The sequence below is a fragment of the Thunnus maccoyii genome, chromosome 19 (assembly GCF_910596095.1).
Source record: "Thunnus maccoyii chromosome 19, fThuMac1.1, whole genome shotgun sequence".
Lineage (NCBI taxonomy): Eukaryota > Metazoa > Chordata > Actinopteri > Scombriformes > Scombridae > Thunnus > Thunnus maccoyii.
In genome coordinates, this window is record NC_056551.1 from 10733334 (window position 1) to 10755904 (window position 22571).

The window sequence follows — 22571 nt, forward strand, 5'->3', positions numbered from 1 at the left end:
AAGATATATATGTAAAGTGTACATAAAAGTCCACAAGTAAGTGCAAAAGTAAGGTGTACATAAAACACAGTCAATCGGAAAAAAAACATGCATAAAACTTCTATAGTTCTCCAAAATATGGACTTATAATAAGAATACAATAATAAGATAATTTATCATCTGTGTGCAGTCAACAGTAAAACATACACATTCTCCATGACTGATAACAGCTTTTACATATCCAGGCTCATTTGTCAAACAGAACATCAGTTTCGCAATGTGAAATTTGTCAAATCTCAACTCAAAGAGACTGAATGCAGCACAAATACAAATTTCACAGGTAAGCACGTTGGCATAGACCGTTGACTCACAGACTGAGTCAGCTGTTTCATAATTCAATCATCTGCTGTTATTATCTGAAAAGCACCAGATTGTATCTGTTGTACAGCAAAATAACAAACACCCAAGCAATTATAACAGGTGTGGATATGCATAGAATCTATCTCATGTTTTTTTAAATATCCTTCTCCCTCTACTGCATTTCTTCTCTAGTTTCAACTCCTCGTCTTACCTGCAGTCCCAGTCTCACTCTCTTGGTTACAGCTGTCTCAGGGAAGATGGCCTCAACATGGGGCACCAGCTTACTGGTCAGCCGGCCGCCCTCCGGACCAATCAGATCACTCTCCTGCTGAATGCGGGAGACCACGGCGAAGTAAAGAGGGAAGTCAGTGGAGATGATCCGACGGATTCTCTTCTTCTCCAGCTCCTCTTGACTCTCCAGTTCTGCAGACATGAAGATGTGAAGAGGAAGAAAAGGAAAGATAGGACATGAATGGTAAAAAGAGACACAGAGAGAACTAGAATACAAGTCTAGTTAAGTTAGTTAACACAGTCACAACTTAGTTACCTACACAAACTCCACTTTACAATAATGTGAGGTGAGAAAGTGCACTTGTGTGATGCTGCTGAGACAATTTTCCAATAAAAAAGTATTCCCTCCCTGTGTCCTTGTTCTGTAACTCCAGGGTCATACATCAAGATTAAGACGGGCTTATCTGCGACCATGCAAAGTCTCATGGACAGTTACATCCATTACCTATCACACTGACCTTCATCCATGCCATTCAGAATAGTTTCCAGCACTTCGTCGCCATAGCGATTGCGATGTTCCTTCCACACTGAGCCATTTTCACTGCGGAGAACCACAAGCTCTCTGTCCCCTCGGCCCAGTGAGGCAAAGTGTGGGATTTCCACTATTACTGGCCTGTGAAAGAAACAAAAAGCTGCATGAATATCTGGTTCTGAATCGGTTTTCAGGCATATTACTTTTATTTTAACACACAGAGGATTGTGCATTACTTAGAAGTGGGAAAAGAAATATAAATGGGGTATAAAAGATTGATTTGTTCTGTTCTACTGCAACTGCAGCTGAGATTACTCCAGAAATAGTCTCCCTGAGGTGTCCAGACTTACAGGATCAATGACCACTAGATGGCACAATAATCAATAGCTTGTGATTTATTTGCACATTACACTAGATGCTGCACACAAATCCAGTCAGGTTTTTTTTCTCATTTCTGTTTGAAATTGTCAACTGGTATGTTTTTCATTTATAGAAATTGTGACCATTTTGTATTTTACAATAATAGATTTGAATATGTTTTTATTTTTATTTAATACAAATTAAAAATACATTGTCATATAGACTATTAATAGGGTTAAGCTATGTTGGGATCTTGGTTTGTGCCTCGGATATGCCTAAATTATGTTTTATAGCTGTAAACTGATTGATATGTATGGAGGTGTATTATATTATTATATTAAACAATTATATATATTATTGTTCTTGTTTGTTATATTTGTAGTGTCTTGTAAGCCCATGCAGGCTGTACACCTTTTGGTCCTACCTACCTTACATATATATATATGTATATGAAAACTTAAATAAGGTACACAGGGACAGCCACATATTACACACACAATATGTGCATAAGTAAGCATACACACAAACCCTATAAAATGGGGCTTCTTTGCTGTTCTTGACAAGTTACTGTTACATACACACGTCTTATAACTGTACAAATAAATTGATATAATTGACTCACCCGAGGAACTGCATACTGGAAGGCCCCAGTGAGATGATGCGGCTAGCGAGCCCCTCCCCCTCCACCAGCGGAGGAGGTGTGGTCAGTTTCTGAGGTTTGACCAGGCGGCAGGTGATGCGTGTCGGTGCGGCGCAGGTTCGAGGAGGGATGATAACTCGCAAGCCGTGGTGTCTGCTGCCTCGCATGGAGCCTCCTCGAGCATCCACCATGAAACTCACCAGGAAGCTGAGAGCCATAAAGTGATTTGTTGATTAAATCGAGAGGTTTGGATGATCACTTAATTTCACATCATTTTGTACTCTGTCACTGTAATCAGTAATGACAAAGAGTGGCAAATAGGTCAGGAACTTAAAATTCCCTACCATATTGGCGAGGGAAAAGCTTCCAATTTAATAAAACAGACAAGGATGATTCTGTAGTAATCACTGTCTGTTTATGTATGCAGAGTTATACATAAAGGAGATACCAATTCACCCTGCGGGTGCCCTTTTCATTTTATTGTCTCAATATTGCAGGGCAGGACTGGCCATCTGGAGTGGCCAGTGAGTGCAGCAAGAGTAACATGAAAAGATTAAAAAAAAAGAACCCCCTGCTGTTTGATCCTACATTAGACATCCAGCTCAAATGTGTGTGTGTGTGTGTGTGTGTGCGTCTGGCAGGATGCCTCCTCTGATCTCAGGAGTCAATCTTTTCCCCCTACCACCCTCACTTAATATTCGGCTTTTCAAATGCTGACTCATTGTGCTGTGCATAAATTATAACTAGGCAGACTTCATAAATTAACATAATGCTGTATTAAGCTTATGGTGCTTGTTGGAAATACATTCATTACATTATTAATGAATGAACAATATGAGCAAAGTGTAAACATGGGAACAGTCAAAGTAATTTATGATCCTCAAGTGACCAACATGTATAATTCAATGTCATAACATCAGTGATTATAAAAAATGAAGGAGGATTCTGCAGCATTAATCATGCAGCCATATTTCTTGATTGTGGGCTTTGTGAATATGTCTTACCTGCTTATAAATCTGTGTTTTGTCTTATGAGTTACCATTTATGGCAACTGATATTTAGTCCATCTCCAGTGTCCTTGTATGTGTACTTTTCAAACACCTTTGTAAATACTCTAGTGAACTGGTAATCTCACTAAATTCTTTATGATAGGATTGATAAGCAACATCACTGAGAATAAATTAACATTAATCAAATTTAAAAAAGGAGGATTATAATGCAGCAAAATGTTTAATTAGCTCACCCAGTGTGAATAGGACTCGCCACGGGGCTGACATTGTCTGACGTTTCTGTAGCCGGACTGCTCGGGATAAGAGAGTCTTCGTCATATTCCTTTGGCAGAGGGATGGGGGTGTGCTGAGGTCAGAGAGGAAGAAAAATGAAAGGCAGTGAAAAACTGACAGGCAGTTAAATAACCATTACTGAAAAGATTAAGACAGAGCAAAGCAGGAGGGGATGACAGACAAGAGATAGAGAAAAGGCGAGAGAAGAGAAGGTGATAAAACAAAACAGCCCGATGAAAGGAGTGAGAGAAAAGAGAGAAAATGAAACAGGCAGAGTCAACCGGAAAAGATGAGAAAATCTAAAAGAAAAGGAAGAAATAAATGTCATAATATGCATTACTATTGTATCTAATCCCTGTCTTCAAATGGATAAAGTAACAAACGCTTGCAAAATGTAATGCATCCTTTAAACATTATGAGTTAAGCCTACCTGATCCAGCAGAACAGTCTCTGGGGACACACAAGGGATTCTGGGAATAGCAGGAGAATATGGCCTGTGGGAGAGAAAGAGGAAATAATGTTAGGCAAGAGAAAATGGCTGATTATGATTCTGTGATAGAAATACTAATAAAATCATTTCATCTCATGCTGCTGTTTCTCGTGTTTTAAGACAAAGACAAATGATCTTTGACATTAATTCACATCATTTATTATGTTAGGTATTGAAAATAAATCCAAATCAGTGCAAAACTCCCATTTACCAGACAATACAAATGCAATAGATGAGTATACAATGACTTACGTGGTACCCGTACCACCCTCAAAGTCTCTGAGGGTCTTCTTCGGGGAAAGGAAGTCATCGTCCTGGTCCTTGAAGTCATCGAGCTTCAAATAGCGTGCTCCATCCATCCCGAGCAACTCATCTCCTGTAAGCAAAAACGGAGAAGTCAGGAATATGGAAAAGGAGCAAAGAGGACAAAGAACAAGGAAAGAACAGGTTGTAAAGAGCACATAAAGAATTAAGAGCGAAATGGACAAGACCAGGGGAGTACAGGGCAAAATGATGCTGGAAAAATACGCCAATGGAATTCACTTTTCTCTTATGCATTTGAACATTTTTATGAGTGACAGTATCTTGAACTGTGGTTGACCTCTCCCCTTGAATCAAAATAATGTCACTTGATTCAATTGTTCATAAGTAGTAATCGTTACACCACCATCCTTCCCATCCCTTAACCTTCATGAAACCACAGAAAAAAATGGCCACAAAGTAATCTCAGACATTTTAGTCCAAGCAACGGAAACCAACAACCAGAGCCGATGGAAACCAAAGGAGTAAAAGCAGACAACTGGTAAGACAGTGAATATTAACACAGTTTAGGACACTGCATGGACAGCAAACTGCAAGGCACCTAGTGACAGCTTTTTTAGTGAGCATGCCCATTAAAGATGAAATCACATGTGTAATGGTTGTTTCTGTGTAGGAGAAAATACCTTAATTATTAAGGAGGAATGATAATGAAATAATAACCAGAACAACAATAGCAAATGATGAACCACTATACAATTTATAGACAATTAACCTTAATCCTACTGACTGGGGTACCGGCAGACCCCAGAGGTATACTTGTTGTCATATCTCACAAGTGCCTTATACTATCATTCCAATTTTTCCATGACTTTGTCAATCAATTTGTTCCAAATGACTTCATGTCATTGTTTTTTGTTTCTATTTTAATAAGTGCTTTTTAAAAAAGACCCCAATCAAAAGCAGCCAATTCCGCCTATACAGTTTTAATAGATGGAACTATTTATTGAGTTCATGTTTGCCATGGGTCCTAATTTAAAGTAACTCACATTATTGGGGGACAGGGGCACTCTGTCAGTCATTCTGAAGGCTTTATGGAAAGATTGTACTTGGGATAAAAGCTACAATTTGAATTAAAGAAAAGTATATACTTTCATTTTACACAATATGCAAAGTAACTGTAACTTTCCTAAAATAATAATAATCTGTTTATTTTTTTCAGATGACATTAATTACATAGCTAATAATGTTTTGAAAAGAAATAAGTTAATAATAATAATTTTGCTATGATGGTTGTTTCTTATAGTAGTTTATTCTTGGGGTCCCCAGGGACCCCAGTCGGTAGTCTGTGTATGTTAAATATGTTGGTAGGATGAAGGTTAAACACTCATTAGTACAAACTGTTCAGAAAAACAAAATAAAATATTAAAGAAGAAAAAAATAATAAAATTAAACAAGTACAACATCAACAAAATAGATCAAAAATGAAGCTTGTGTGTGAAAATGCTTTCAGAATTTGTTGTGAAAATTATGCTGATTAGATTTAATTCTGAGATTCTTCAAAGCAAAGAGACGACTGCATAAACAGCAACTGTGCGTGTTGTTTGCTGGAGAGTGTCACAGCTGGGGAACAGCATGTGTCTAATCAGCTTATTGATCAATTAGGCTGTAAAAGAAACGAGGACTCATTTTCAAAATTGTTGGGATAACAGCAATGCTGAATTGGGAGGGAGCTGTTTGTCTTTTAAATGCAGAAATACTGTAGTTCTGTCAATAATGAGTCCACGGACAGATGTGCATTAAACACTAGTAAAAGGAAAAATGTCGTGAATACATGCTGATGAAGAACAGACACATTTTTTTAAATAAATCTCTGAGGAAGAGACAAAGGGGGAGAGAATAAAGATAGAGAAGATAAAGATAGCGAAGAGCAGACAGGGCTGGAGTTGAGAGCATAGTCAGAGGAACTGATTAGAAAGACAATTAGTGACGCACAAAGAAAATGAGAAAGTGCAATTGCAATGAAAGCACATGTTCACTAGTCACTGGGCCGGACAAGGCAGATACAGACACAATCCTACCTAACGTTAGCTGGGCAACCCCTACAAAACAAATGGAAAAGTGTGTTATAAACAGTTATACACAGTATATATAAATTCATGGTGGTACTTTGATATGTCAGTGTACCTCCCATACAGTCTTCTTATACCAAAATAGCGCATCAGAGCTGAAAATGAATAATCAAAACTGTACAGTTGATGTATTTTCTATTTTAACTATTAACTATTTCAGGGAGCCTACCTTCATCCTCTGAGACATCCAAAATCTCATCCACGGTCTCAGGAAAACTCATCCGATGCTTCTCTGTAGTGATCTGTGAAGAACAGAAAGAGATTGTCAGAGGGAGATGTGGCAGAGACAGAGGAAGGAGCAAAATGCAAAGGAAAAAGGGACGAATAAATGAATTATTTTGTAAGCAGGTGAGGGAGGGACAAGACAAAACAATTATTTTATTGAACGTCTGAGTCATGGTGCGTCAAGGCTACTTCTTTGTGCACTGGTGCAACCATATGAGCCACGTGTGATGTATTGCTCACCGCAGAGACAGACTCCTCGGTAACCAGTTTCAGCACATCAATGACAGAGATGTAACCCAGCCGCTTAGCAATGCCCAGGGGAGATGTCCCATTCTATACAGAGAGATCACAAACATCATGCAAAACATTTCCATTGTTTAATTTTTAATTCTGTTTAAAATATAAAATAAAAACATTTCACTTTTCTATAGAAAATATTCAATGTATATTGCCAGATTATGTAATAAGCGTCTTAATTGTGTTTGTTGATTTTTATACGACATTAAATCAAAATTGTATGAATGTATGTAGGTATGTTGAACATACATACAATTATAACAGATAGATTTCAATTTTCATGTGATCCAAGGTTCTTTTGCTACAGACTAACAGACTTAAGAGGAAAGACTGAAAGACAAGGAGAGTAACTGAAGACCTTAGGATTGCAACAAAAAAATATAGTACATGTTATTTTGTGTTCAGTGTACAGTTATGGTAAGGTGATTTCTTTAAATGTGGAATTAGCGATATGTTGCTATAGTCAAAGTGTAAATCTATTACCAGCCGGAGAAAATGTTACACATTGCAAATGTATAATACAGTATCATCAGCATAGAGGGATGAATAGGGAATGGAGGCAAAGGGATGCTCTTAGCAGTTCATTCTGCTTACAATCACCACAGCTGGGTGAATCTTAGTTCTCCAAGACCTACCAAAGGGGATGCTAATATAGTATTGCAGTGATAGTGCAATGGAAAGTAGATTTTGCCTCCTTTCAGAATATGTGGTAGTAAACATTGTCAGAGGTCAAAGGACATTTTGTCAAATCTGTCTAATCATGGTGTTTAATAACTGTCATATGAGTGTAAGTCTGTACGCCTTTCCATGACCTTGACAAATTGTTACACTTCTGATAGATTTGGCATTTCACCAGAAACTTGAATTGTGAATTGTGTCTTTTATTGATTTTATTAAATTATGCCTGTCAAGATATTTGACAGCCAGAAAGTAGAAATAATCTCAAAGGGTTGCCTTCAAAGTCCTTTCCTTATTTGTTTTCACATTATCTACAGGGTACATGTGTAAGTTTCCCCACAGAAATCAATGATGTAAGGATGATTATAATAGGATAAGATATTTCTAAAAGTCTTTCACCGATGTAATCTCATTGGGCTGGGCTCCGTGTTTCAACAACAGGGTGACAATATCAGTATGGCCCTGCTGAGCTGCCTGGTGCAGAGGGGTGTAGCCCATCTGTAGAAAAAAGAGGGAGAATGGTTGAGACAGACAAATGGATAAACATAGAAAGCCGTGATTCCATCCAAGATTTTGGCACCTAATGCTAATACCAGTGCTGCTCCAGCCAATCTGCTTGTACTGGTTAGCTAATTGCTGGTGGTTAAACAGTGTTTTGACAAAGCTTCATAGAACTAAAAGCATCAAACATCAAACAAGTAAACAAAAACATGAAGGTAGTCATAAGGCCCATATACAGTACATGCCATCTACAGTCATATGGAGATAATTTACCCTTGTCTTGCTATTCACATGAGCCTGCTGCTGCAGAAGGAACTTCACCATCTTGATGTTGCCATAGTGACAGGCCACATGAAGGGGTGTGTAGCCCATCTGAGACATGGGGAGAGAGAGACAGATGGCTGTTGTTCAGTAGCTTTACAGGCAGGGATCCTGTGTAAATGTGTGAATTCTTACAAACATAAGCATGCAAAAAGGTAGCAAAAACAGTTAACAAACTGACAAATTATTATGTAAGACACATACTTTTACCTTAAAGATATTTGATAGATTTTAATAAATAAACATATAGGCTGGTGTGATAACGCCGCATGTAAATTAAATAGTTAAAAAGTCATTGTCATTTGTTTAATAAAGAAATTATATCAACTTGCTATCAACTTCTTCATTCACTGCTGTTCTATTAATGTTTTACTCCCCTCTAATTAACTTCCCTAATGCTCATTTTTGACTGACTTGCAGTAAAAGCTCAATGCAAATGTCTGCAACCAGTGTCATCTTTTAACTAAGCTCACCCAATTATACCTATTTTACAATTCTTGTACCAGGGGAGGCAGTGATCTTACCCGTGAAGCAGCGTAAACGGAGGCTCCTTGTTTGACCAATGTGTCAGCAATGCCCACATGACCCTCCTGAGCCACAAGATGCAGAGGGGTCAATCCATTCTAAAAGACAGAGAGAATGACAAACAATATACTTTTATTAAAAGCAGTTAATGTGCATACTTTCACGTTCATTTCTGAAGGTGAAAAGCTCTCTCTTTCACGTTCTAATAATACCTTGTTTCCTAGATTTACATTGGCCTGTTTGGAGATGAGCAGAGCCACAATGTCAGGCCGTCCCTCCTGTGAAGCCAGGTGTAGGGGCGTGATGCCTTGGAGGGACTCAGAGTTGGGAGATGCCCCATTCTGCAGCAGACAACTGGCCACCTCCATCTGGTTCTGCTTCGCTGCTATGTGCAGGGGAGTGTAGCCATTCTGTGGAGGAAAACAAGGACATACAGTACAGACAGGAGACAGACAGACATAGACAGGAGTGGGCATTGATTTTCTTAACGCAGTTCAGGACTAATTTTAGATCAAAACTAAAGTGCTTTTGCGAGAGTACTTCAGAAGACAAAGACTGTTGTGAATTACTGCGCGTTTAAGTATCACACGCTCATTTGACCTGTTTTGGTTTGTGTGTCAGGGATAGGTTGGCATGCTGTGTTGGCCTGCCTGTGTGAGTATGCGCACAAACAGACACATGTGAACATCTTACTCGAGCAGTGCTGTGTGCAGATCCTCCCTTGCTGACCAGGAGTTTAACAACATCCAGGTTGTTGTGATGGACGGCCACATGAAGGGGTGTCAGACCGTTCTGTTAAACATACACATGTACACATATATAAACCCACAGAGAAACACATACACAAAACACACCCAGAAACATGTATATATGAATCACATACCATGATAATCTATCTATTGGCTGATATCAAGGTCAGGCTTTCAGGTTGCATTGCTCCTCACAGCCTTGTAAAGAGTTCTTTATTGTTTTTGTGTACTTCAGGAACCTGAACTACAGAGAGCACAGATTGTCTCACCTTCCCAGCTGCATTGGGGTTAGCACCTCTCTCCAGAAGGAGCTCAGCTACGTCCACCTTTCCATATTTAGAGGCCACATGGAGGGGAGTGAAGCCTTTCTGCTCAAAAGAAAACAAAATGAGGAAAGAGATGTTTGCCATCGTCATTCTATATTATACCCACTGCTGTTAAAACAGTCAGTTTTCTCATTAATTCTCATTTACTTTATTTGCACTTTTTCTTATAACCAACACTAATTCAACTCAAAGTCAAAGATAAGAAGTGTGATGGAATGAGAACAAGGAAGAGGAAAATTTGCACACAGAAATTATAGTAAGTTAGGTCACCGAATATAACGTTTGCCTTCGCTAGTGTAGTGTCTAATGATGTAACAAATTTTTCTTTGCCATGGCTTCTACTCTACCTTTGTCATCTTGATTTGCTGTGCTCCAGCATCCAACAAGATTCGAATAGTGTGGACGTGTCCTTCCCTCGCAGCAATGTGTAAGGGTGTGTGTCCTGCAGTTGTAGAGGAGTCGGGGTTAGCCTTGTGCTCAAGGAGCAGCTTGACGAGCTCCTTGTGGCCCATACGGGCCGCACAGTGTAGGGGTGTCTGGTCATCCTGAACAGAGAGAACAAGGAAAAAGAGGTTAATTCATGTTTTAAACACAAAATCAGTTACCCTGAAGCAGTGAGAGACAAATTCACAGTACCTCTTCAACTACTACTGATTGGCAGGTAGAGGTAAAAACATACAAACACAAAATATGTTTGGGGTCTTGATGACTAAAGCAAGACTGCACAACCATACCTTAGCCTTGGCGTCCACTGGTGCTGCATTCTGCAGCAGGAACTGAGCAACTTCACAGTGTCCTGCTCTGGAGGCCATGTGGAGAGGAGTCTCCACTTTCTGGTGTGGATAAATACAGGCAACCAGTCACTCAAACTACATAATAGTGTACCACTTGTGTGTATGTATGTATGTATGTATGTATGTATGTATGTAATTGAGGTTTTAAAATTTTAATCAATTACTGAACACAGACAGGTTAAATTTGTAAAAAAAAAAGTATACCTGGGCATATTCTTAGCCATAAAGAAAGATTTGTTATTTTAATCTTAATTTATTATCAGTTTTAGAACTTAGACCACAAAACAAACCTTATTTAAATTCACCTTGTTCATGTCAGGGCCTATGGTTCAGACCAATCTTGTAATTTAGAAATAATTAATACTTATTTTGCAATATCACCTTTGACAGCACTGACTGTTTGCTGGTGAAAGTGAAACCTAATCAGTCTATGGCTAATTGTTGAATTTATGACCTGCCAAATGAAACCTCTCAAGTAATTGCTGTAATTATTGACCTCAGCGCGGAGTTCATTCTTTCTTAAAAATATGAACATAGAGAAGGATACATTTTTGTAATACATCTAAACTCAGATGACTTAAAACAAGCACAAAGCGTCATGTCACTCATCTAGCAATGTTGGAAAGTGATTTAACAGGATAAAATTATGGACTTATTTTGTTTGGCGTGGAAAAAGGAGTTCTCACCACATTGGAGGCATTAGGTGAAGCTCCTCTCTGGAGCAGGTTCTTCACTATGTTCAGGTGGCCCATGAACGCTGCTACATGAAGAGGCGTGAGACCAGACTGCACATACAAACACAGACAGAAAAGGTCATCAGGGTTCAGTACCAACAGATTGCAGAGAAGTCATGTGACATTCTAGTTCATTAGCCACATCTGACTGACAGGCATAAATGGATTGGTGTCAATATTGGCTCCAGTGATCTGGGCAGTGGATATTCCCTAATGAAACATTTGTGAATTTTTAAGATAAATGGCACTGACATCAGACAAGATAAACAGTATATGAATTTAAAAATGTAGCACTTTCCTTGTCATTTCAAAACTATAAACTCTACTTGTCCTGCCCTTACTTGACCTTAAATGTGCATGTAGGAGGCAGTAAATGAAGACACAAAATGCTAAAATATGCTTGTCACAAAGGCTAAGGAACACTTTGTGAATGCCTCTTGCGTGAAAACTTCTCTGTTTACACCAGAAGAGCAGAAAATGTGTTCATTTTCAGACTTTTTCCCTCGAGGTCACATTGTCTCACCTCTGTGACAGCTTCTAAGGAGGCGGAGTGCTTAAGCAGCAGGTCCATGGACCGCATGTGGTTCTTCTTGCAAGCGATATGGAGAGGTGTGAAGCCGTTCTGGAGACACGGAGAAAATAGTTCACAATTAGACAAAATGTGTGGTTCTGCCTTTTGATCTAAAGACTGTTTAAGTAAGGGTTGTAAAGTTGGCAAATGTGTGAGCCCTGAATTTGATGATCTTAAACTTTATCTACAAAATCGTTAAAAAATAGTTATTCACCAGAGCACGTGCATTGGCTTTGGCCCCCTTGTCCAGTAGGACTTTGGCCATGCGATGGTGACCACAGTGGGCTGCTACATGAAGAGGGGTTAAATGGTCCAGCGTGATATCGTCAATCTCAGCGTTGTATTGGAGTAGCTGCCTGACACAGTCCATGTGATCCCCCTGAGCTGCCATGTGGATGGGGGAGAGACCATTCTGCAAGAGACGTGAGGATCAGGACACAGACAGATGAAGGAAAAGAGAAGAGAGAGGAGGGGAGATGTTGCCAAAATAAAGTCCTGTGTATGTATCACGCTATACTTAGCACACAGTCAATAAGATTCAGTTTCTGATGTTCAGGAAAGCAGAGTATGAGTCCACAGAAGAGATAATATCAACACATTGTGGTTAAATTACTTGCAGATAAAATAACTGTCTAGGATTCTTGGGTCAATAATATCTGCTAAGTATGCACTTGTATCAAGCTCAGATCTCAGATGCTCAGTAAACAGACTAATGAGTCAGACATCTTCATTTTACAGTAGCTAATTTGCCCAAGTTGGATGAAAGCGCCTAAGTTTCTATCAAGCTGGCTTAAATGCTGATTTTATGACGTCCTTAGGAGCATCATTTGTTATATAACACTGAACTCTGATTAAAAGACTCAAGATTCACAAAGTCAAAATCGATAGTTAACAGGAAACCCTGGTGATCAGTGTTGATTACAGGCAGTAGTGGCTAAAAACAATCACTGTGATTGCCAGTGTTTCATTAAATTCCTCTACCTTGGTTTTGGCCTGGATGGGAGCACCGTGTTCCAGCAGGATCTCAATGATGCGAACATGACCATTCCTGGCCGCACAGTGGAGAGGAGTCAGCTCATCCTACAAAGACAAGAGTGAAGTAAGAGACATCAGGAGAGTAATTGGAAAAGTTTTGAACAACATAAAAAGACAGAAATGAACAAATCAGCAGGGAAGAGGACAGATGGGGGAAATAAATATTGGGATGGCATAAAGGAAGTATAAATGACAAAACGCCAGGCTTTCTTTGACTGTAGACAGAACAAAACATATGAGAACACAGCAGCAAATAGCACACATCAGAGTGGAGACGAACAGTACGGTACCTTAGTTTTGGCATCGATCTGTGCCCCTCTGTCCAGCAGTAGTCTGACCATCATCACATTTCCCCTCCTAGAGGCTATATGAAGGGGCGTGATGCCATTCTGGTGAAGAAGGGGAAAATAATAAGTCAGTCACTGTTTGTGAATGTTGCATCAAGTCTCCAATTACTTATATATGACAAGACAAAAGCATAATATAAGCAGTTCTGTTAAAAACGACAAAATACGTAGAAAACCCCTGTAAAAGCTAAGATTTCTCTACCATTTATATTCCTCTTCCTCGACACACAACGTTTGAACCACAATCATTATTCCTTTCATTCCGTTTGTGATCTTGCAGCTGAGATACACTGACCTTGGGAGTGAAGTTTACATTGGCTCCTCTGTTAAGCAGCAGCTGGGCGACACTCATATTTTCATAGTGTGCTGCAATATGGAGAGGTGTGAAACCAGTCTACAGAGAAAGTGCGAGAATAGAGAGTGAAAATTAAGATAATTACAATCTATTTATATGAAAAAACAAAGAAAGTGCATGACACATTAATCAACAGTTTGAGACATAACGTTAGAAAGACAAACTATTAGCACACAAGATTTTATTATAGTGTGCTTTGAAGATTATTTCACAATAAACAGCCTTTTTATTTTAGTGATAGTGTATAGTAGAGTTTGTTTTTCTTTTCTTCTGTTTTTTTTTTCTTTCTGGCTGCTTGTGTTCTCTTAGCACACGAAGTAAACCATTACACCAGTACACACAATCTCAGTGAGTGATATACCTTGCTGAGAACATCAGGGTTCGGGTCGTTCTGCAGAAGCACTGCGGCGGTGCGCGTGTCGTCATTTCGTGCAGCGATGTGCAGCGCAGGAAGGCGGACCTTGCCCTTAGTGCCATAGTTGATGAGCAACGCCACAACGTTTTCATGGCCCTGCTGGAGGGCCACTGCCAGGGGAGTGAAGCCATCCTGAGGGAGAGGAAAGAGATGGAGAGATGAGAGAAAAAGTAGAGGAGGTATTGTGGAGGGGTTGAGCAGTGGTGAAGAATATGGTACAAATGAACGAACATCCTATCATTTCTCACAGTATCTTTCATGCAGTATCTGACACAAATACCCCTGATTGAGAGGGGAATTACTAATCATGAGTGTGGCTGGTCAGGACACACTCAGACACACTCACATTTAAACTGCCAGTTGGAAGAGACACATACCTCAGTTGGGAGACTCTGATTGGCACCGTTCTCGAGAAGGAACTTGACCACTTCTAAATGATTCTCCTGTGCAGCCATGTAGAGCGGACTGAACCCTTTCTGCTCGGGCACAGATTACATACAGATTATATACATTTACATACACACAACACACAAACACACCCAGCTGGGCCTCAAGCCATTTTACAAGATGTGATGTCATTAAATATCTGGATATATATACATGGCTTTAAGACTTAGCTAGTCATATATAATGATGATTATTACTGTAAATAATTAACAGGTGTTTTTCTTTACAAGGACACATATGTACACGTATCTATACAGCTACTGTTGGTAAATATGTTAAGAGGGGCCAGCAGGTGTGTCACATTTACAGTACACAAATACACAAATGAATGCATACACACAGACTTTGCACACTCGCTCATACACTCTTCTCTTGCTCACAGGTAGCAGTGACTCACATGTGACTGGGCATTAACGTTGGCACCATAGTTGGCAAGCTCAGCCACCACTTTCTCCTGCCCCGCCAGTGCTGCGATATGGAGAGCAGTGTTCCCTTTCTGGAGGTCACACACACACACACAAACAAAAGCACACAGAGGGAGAGATATGTAAATGGGAGTGAACAGGGGCAAATGTGCAGTTTAATGGCCTATATCTCTACACTGAAAACACAACACTGAGATACATCTAGTGTATTTTTTTCATCCAGTATATGAGATAAAAACTCTGATGATGAAGACAGCAAAGTGTTGTTCATATGCCCATTTTAGGCAGTGAAATAATACAAGCCAGGTACAAACTGGCTTTGCAGAAACATTGTACATACAGTGCATGAAAGAAAAAAGCAATTTAATAAAATAAATTCTTAAAAAAAACTATATAATGAGGCTTTATTGAAAATTCTGACCATCCAGTTTCTGGTGGACTTTCAGTGGACTTCTTGAGCAGTGCAAATAACCTGAGGTTTTTGTGGATACAGGATGTTAATTTAGCTTATGGTTGCTAGCTCCTGTAGTCTCTATACCTGCAGTTCAGCTGAACTAGAAGAAGCTTAGCTAAAGCCAGGAAAGGTATTGGGGAAAGTCTGACAGTTTAAGTGCTTTATTGATTTCAGTTCTGTATGAAATGATACTTTAGACAGCAAGCATAGAGAGAGAAGAATGTACCTTAGTGGTGGCTTCCAGCTCAATGCCCGAATGTAGTAGCTCCAGGACCATTTTGACATGACCTTCTTTAGAGGCCAGGTGTAACCCGTTGAGACCATTCTGAGGGAGAAAACAGAGGGATTTAGTCACACACTAGACACACATGAATGCAAATTTAGGATACAATATTCCCTGAAAAGTTGTCACCAACCCACACTTGAGATTTACTGTAATAAACTGTTGAACTTTTGTTTAAACGTAGGATTATCTGCATCTTAAAGCTTCAGTGATTCTAGCATAATGATCAGGATTATTATAATCACTGTCCACATTAACTGGAAAATGATACCACATCTCTCAGGGCAACTTAATGAATTAAGCAGTCCTCTTGCAAGTTAGTGTAATAATACACACCCATGTAGAGCAATGCATCCTACCCTCCTGAAAGAATTCACTGGATAGAATTATGCAGAGATTTATCTGAAATCTTTATACATCCATGCCGAGGCCATCCTTGACCACCTTTGGCCTTGTCTTCTCCTTGGGCTTAACTGTTATGGTCTTGGCTGCAACCATTGACATAAAGTATCTCATGACCTTTCAGAACTGACAAACTTTGCTATCGGTGCAGTGGTCTGAGTGTGTTTGACCTCTACTGCTGAACATCATCAAACTCTTAAGTTCATAAAGTCCATCTGCTTTAAATGCAGCCTCTTTACAGATGAAAATGGAGGAACAATGAGAAAAGGGAACGCAACCCTATGCGTCAGTCTCATGCCTTTGTGAGCTCTGCAACATATGCCCAGTTTTCTCCAGCTGTGCAGAACACTACTCATCTAGTTACTGTATCTCTAAAAATAACTGATAAACCCACAGCGACAGCAGGAGGACTCAGTTCTGACAGAAAGCACAGCCTGGTGAGACTGATGAGTAAGCAGCATTGACACTGTGTCTCTGTGGATGGCTGGCTATGCATTGTCTTTGTGAAGTCTGAGCTCCAACCGGCCTGCTGTTACCAACCTGGCCACCAGGAGTCTCAGTGATCCACACTGTTCTTAGGCTTGCCTTCATACTGCAGTGTCACTCAATTCAAATGGGTAACACACTCTCTCTGCGGGCATGCGCACAGTGACGGGAAGCACGGTGTATCAGTGGTGAATGCACATGCTGTCAAATGAACAATGTAGTATGAATCTAGTATGTGAACATCTACCGTGGGACCGAAGGTGTTACACAGTGAGATTCAGTATTGGTTTTAACACAAAAAATAACACATTCGGTGCCAATTTACATCCCTTCCACAAAACACATTATATGCATGTATGCACAGACAGTCACACAGATAACTGCAGAACAATGGGAGGTAGTTAGATGCCTAGATAAATAGAGGTAAAGAGAAGGAGAGGGTGGTATAGAAAGAGAGAGCAAAAGCAGAGTTGTAGCTATAGCAAGGACGGTTATTGCTGCAGAATCGCATAAATCACCTATAAAAATACCATCTCTGCCCTTGCCTCAGTCCTCAGTAAAAAGCCATCAATATAATGGTAAACAGAGAAGAGGGTGAAGAATTCAATCATATTAGAAGTCAAATTTTAGGGCCTCGACTGAGAGAATTGATTGCCGAGTTGAAGGTATGAAATGCAATTATTGTAGATCATATCAATAGTAATTACTTAGTTGATCACGATGTTAACGTGCAGATATTAAAGACCCTTGAAAATGTGCATTTCCTGTTTTCCTGTTTCAATAGTCTTTTATCTTCCCTGTCTCATCTCTCTCTCTCTGTCTAGTGTGTATATTTATGTGTGTGTTGCTAACAGTGTGTGTGTCCAAACTACACACATTAACATTCACACATTCACATCTTATGATATTTAATTGCCTGCATTTGTTGTATTATACTCATGATGCAACAAGGTGTAAGAGAGCAGACAGCGGGACTGAAGATTGAAGGAACTATAATCTAATATAGTTAATTATTTATGTGCACCACTTTACACAAAGATAGAGAATCAGGAGGTCTAGGAGTCGTGAATTTTTAATTTTCTTTTTGGTCCTTTATTTTACAGTGTCTGCTGATCCTGCAGGATGACATTTCATTGAGAGTACAGTCACATTATGCGGTGCATTCAAATATTCCTCTTAGCATTTTAGCCAAGACTTTTTGCTTATCATGGTCTCACAAAAGGTGTGGCTTACTAGTCCAACAACAGGTAGTCTCCACATGTAGCACATTATCCCAAAGACTGTGGTTACTATCATGCTATGATATTTTATGCTCAGAACAAAGGGAAGCCAGAAGGCACTGAGCAAAGGGACTAGTGCAAACAGACAAAACTCTTTACTTTTTCCAATATGCTACCTCTGGGCATGTAATAAATGCATTTGAGGGTGGTTTCAAGGAAAAGAGCTTATGTGTAATGAATTTCACCCTCCTACAGTATATAAAAATATAATCTAGAACAGCACCAGTGGAAATTTCTCAGAAAGAATTAACTGAGGCAATAAAGTTCTCTAGCTTTGGTCTGCGGCTATTGTGTGCAAATGCTCAGCAGCGCTATTTCATGTTTCACCACATACTGACGATTAATTGCTTTGATGGCTAACTTAATCTCAAACTTGTATAATGTATAGTTATTAAACTAACCCCAACGGATTACTGTTAATGCAGAGTAATATTTCTCTCTGGTAATATTCAAGACTATTGCATCCACATTTCATTTTTTTTAATTTCACTTTTTTCCAGAATGGATTTCAACTCATCCAGTCACTGGCTTTCCATGTAAATTAAAACACTAGCACAAATGTACCAGTAGCAATGTAGCAACAGCAATCGTAAAATCAAGAGAGGAAGTGCTCCAAATGAAAAAAACAAAACATTTATTTAGCTTGATGCTTCGAGAAGGTACTGCTCTGTATGATGTTATTTTTGTTAAGCACTGTGAACACTGACTAAACGTTGTAATTGATTTTGATATGAGCCATGATTTAATTTACTGTTTTGTTAATTGAAATATGTGGATGGCATCTTTTTTTATTCCCACTGACACACAAACACACACACAGCTTTTTAGAAAGCTGTTCTCATAACTTGCGTGAAACTATCTTACTTGATTAGCTATGTTGATGTCGATTCCATTCTTGATGTGATCCAGAGCTTTGTCCAGGTTCCCTGAACGAGCTGCACGCAGGAAGCTGGTGGCTGCATCGGCCTGCAATGAATAAAGAGGAGGACTGTTAAATAGAGTAGATGAACAGATGAGAAGAGCATTTAAGTAAATACAGATCAACACATGTAATACGGGGATACTAATCACAGAAAAATCACATTCATTCCCTGTCCACCAACAAAAGTTACACGCTAAGGATAACAAAACACAAATCAACATACACAGGTGTGACATATGCACAGATGCTATAAATATACACAGATAAATATTCCTCCACCACAAGTCCTCGGTATCAGGATGTAGTTACACTAAAAGCCCCAGTCCGGTTACACATCTGAATCCATTATAATAATATAACAATCACTTTAAGGCAAGACACAAGGCTACATGCAGGAAAAACGATACTACATTCATCTGCGCTCCTGCCCTCTGCAAAAGGCTAAAATGTCAGACTTCTTACTGTCGAGCTTCGCCCACACTGCGAGTTTGGCAGGCGTTCATAGCTGAGCACATGCACTCCGCCATGAGCTCTGCTGTCTGCCTGTCTGATCTCAGAGGAAAGCTCCTGTGGTTTGCGTCTCGGTGTGTGCCAGTGTTTGTACGCCCACCTCTGATTTCATTCATCAGCCGATAGTGTAATACGGCTGACCTGCACAATGAGATATTTCCAGTGTCCTAAAGAGGAAATACTGCGTTATGTGAGTGTACTCTTGACCCTTCTCTCCACTCCTGTCACCAGCCAAATGATCTATCTGTTTGAGCCGTTGTTCTCAAGTGGTTTAATTATACTGGACTGCTCTCTCTCTCTCTCTCCTTACATCTCTTATCTGTGCTGATGCATCAGAAGCCTTGTCCTTTGTTTCTGTGAACCATGCGCTCCATTTGATTTTATCTCACAAACAAATACGATTATTTGCTCTTTCGACAGCCTCCCTCAACCACTTGCCAGTCCGATTGACCCTTTCCTTTGTGTTTTTGCTAAATCAACACCCTGTTTTTCATTCCCTTTTATTCCCATTATATGCTTAATTAAATGTCAATGTTAGGACTATTCAGAAAAAAATTCGCTTTTTATTGGACAGACTAGATTGTCCCTCTGTTTTCCTCCTTTTGAAAAGAAGTTAGGGTCAAGCATGTGATGAACCACTTTTACACCAGACAGTCAAGCAGAATAATGTGAATTATCTCCCTTAAATAGACAATACACTATAAAAATGTATTATTTTTTTAGTAACAAACAGGTCTGTCTAGAGTGAATCTATGTGGTCACTTCGCAGTTGTCTATCAAAAATAGCTGTCCTTTGACTAAACCACTTTATATTTACTATATGTATATGAAGGCTTTTCTGAAGCCGGTGTAGATGTAAATCTGTTAGAGTGAAACACAAAACTTTGTAGCTGATTTTTAATTCATTGATATTTGTTGAAAACTGACTTACAGCCTGACAGTAATGAGAGACAGGACTTCAAATGGTAAATGTCACCGCCAGGAGCTAATGTGTTGGTACTGTGTGTGTTTTAGGTGTCTGCTGTATGCACAACTTCTTAACGAATATTATATCATTTAAAAACTAGCATATGAAAAGAAAAGTAGACCTGCAGTGGGTTGTTAGTGCTTAAGTTGTTATATTGTACATGTAGGAACTTTGCTTAGATAATGATAGCTTTAGAAGATACTTGTTTTTCCAATAACTGGCAAACAACATTGTTTTTTTTTTGTACGTAATATTACAGCTTTTGAAGCTGGTGTGACATTTCATTCGCTGCAAGTAGTTATGTTATGACTTTCATTCTACACCCTCAAGCCATTTCAAAATTTCAAAAGAAGTTTACTCCTTTTATGTTTCTCTTCTCCTGCGCTATGACATACTGTATTACTCATTACACTTTCCACCTGCATCCCTCCTCCTCTTCCTCATGACTCCACATCACCGCTTCGTGAACCAGTTTTCTGTGTGCATTTATCATCTGCAATATGCGTTTGTTATTGAGTGCTGGTCATTCTTTTGTGTGTGTGTTTGTGTGTGTGTGTGTGTGTGTGTGTGTGTGTGTATTAAGCTGCACGGGCCATGAGCTGACCACATTTTGCAGAAAATGAAAAATCTTGCAGCACCTTCTAAAAACTCATCCTACGCCCGGTTTGTGCTCATGTCGCTGTCAGGCTGGAATCCATTTTCTTCCTCGCTCCTCTACCGTCTCCGTGGTTCCTTCTCCCTCTTTTTTTTTTGCCTCTCCCTCGCTCCATCCTTCCCTTTCGTTCTTCCCTCTATCGCATGTGGTGAGATGAGAGCTGTACATCCAATCCTGGCAGTTCAAACTCCACTTTATTTGTAATCATCGTGCCAGTTACACCTAATAATCAGATTACTGAAACCTCTCGTCGTGCATCACTCACTGCTGTACAAATGCTCTGTGCCTCTACCCAGCCTCTACCTAAATCTGATTTTCCTTGTCCTGTTGCCTCTCCCATGTCTGCCATTTCCCTTCGTTCTCAGACTCATAGATTCTACTTTATGATCCCACATTTATTTACTCCATCAATCTATTGAGTTTTTTTTTGGTTGTTGCTTAAATTGGTTACTTTCATGATACATGTATTTTAAATTTCCTCCTGTTTAGATGTTTTTCTTATCATTCTTTTCACTTAATTTGTTGATTGTTTGTTTCCAACTTTTTGCAGTCACCTCATATCAAATTGGATCATATTACTCTATAGAAAAAAAGTCTGGAAGGATTGTTAAAATAAATCTTTGTTACATATCACTCTAATTCAGTAAAATCAGTAATAATAATCCCATTTAAGGACTACATACAGTTGAATCTTGATTTGTTTTTTCTAACTATACTCAAACAGTTAAATACTAAATCAATGACATAATGCGATAATACAAGATCCTTCCAGAGGGAATGCTTTGACCAAAACAAAACTGGTCTACTGTGTATGTGGGGCCCTTAGGTGGACATGAAGAGTATGTCACATAGTATCTCATGTAACGTACTGCCTCAAGTGACAGTTAAAGATTTAATAATGTTTTCTTTGGTACAACAGGAGATAAACTGATTGATTATAAAGCGGATTCACAGCCGCTGAGCCGATATGAGCTGATATTGAGCAGGGGGGTTTTCAGGTTTTTCATTTTACATTCTCAAAAAGGACAAATGTCAATCTCAGCTTCATACTTCATATTTTTATTCAAGATGAAGGACTTAACAGTTTTTAAAAGTTTGAGAATGTAGGGAGGTGTAAAACTTTTGCTTGACTTTCAATTTTAAAACAAAGCAGTCGAGCTTATCATGGTAAAATTATGAAGAAAAGAGTTTTTTGTCAGCTAGAAGTGGTAATTTGTGGAAGAGTTCTTTCATATGCAGCATTTTTAGTGATCCTCTCGTATGAAAAGCGGTCATGTACGAAAAATAACTAAGGTCAGACGAAGCCTAATTGTGACTTGCATCCAGCAGCACATCCCACTGGTCTGAACTACAAACACACAGACGAGAGAAAGTCGAGAGGAGACACACAGCAGCACTGACAAAGCACGAATGAGCGTGACTAGAAACTTGCCACGACGACGACGCAGCAGTTTTCCTGAACACGGTGATCACAGTTACATGAAAAGAAGCAACAACAACACACAACTAACACCACAATGCAAAAAAAAAAAAAAGAAAAGAAAAACAGACGTCAACAAATTATTTATTTTGCACAAGGTTTTTAAATCAGACCTTTATCAT

At 39.3% G+C, this 22571-nt stretch overlaps 1 protein-coding gene across 1 annotated transcript in view; it reads right to left on the reverse strand.

Moving 5' to 3' along the window:
- Positions 1-22571, reverse strand: part of ank1b (ankyrin 1, erythrocytic b) — a 78859-nt gene that overhangs the window by 16629 nt on the left and 39659 nt on the right. Inside the window, exons 3-29 of the mRNA XM_042395928.1 lie at positions 18780-18881; positions 15691-15789; positions 14983-15081; positions 14516-14614; positions 14085-14270; positions 13664-13762; positions 13312-13410; positions 12968-13066; positions 12201-12398; positions 11939-12037; positions 11368-11466; positions 10622-10720; positions 10235-10432; positions 9831-9929; positions 9506-9604; positions 9025-9222; positions 8812-8910; positions 8240-8338; positions 7865-7963; positions 6731-6823; positions 6435-6507; positions 4128-4251; positions 3816-3879; positions 3346-3458; positions 2085-2309; positions 1089-1243; positions 551-762 (exon numbers count right to left, since the gene is read on the reverse strand). Coding sequence (XP_042251862.1) covers positions 551-762; positions 1089-1243; positions 2085-2309; positions 3346-3458; positions 3816-3879; positions 4128-4251; positions 6435-6507; positions 6731-6823; positions 7865-7963; positions 8240-8338; positions 8812-8910; positions 9025-9222; positions 9506-9604; positions 9831-9929; positions 10235-10432; positions 10622-10720; positions 11368-11466; positions 11939-12037; positions 12201-12398; positions 12968-13066; positions 13312-13410; positions 13664-13762; positions 14085-14270; positions 14516-14614; positions 14983-15081; positions 15691-15789; positions 18780-18881 — 3327 coding nt within the window. The remainder of the gene's footprint in view (positions 1-550; positions 763-1088; positions 1244-2084; positions 2310-3345; positions 3459-3815; positions 3880-4127; positions 4252-6434; positions 6508-6730; positions 6824-7864; positions 7964-8239; positions 8339-8811; positions 8911-9024; positions 9223-9505; positions 9605-9830; positions 9930-10234; positions 10433-10621; positions 10721-11367; positions 11467-11938; positions 12038-12200; positions 12399-12967; positions 13067-13311; positions 13411-13663; positions 13763-14084; positions 14271-14515; positions 14615-14982; positions 15082-15690; positions 15790-18779; positions 18882-22571) is intronic.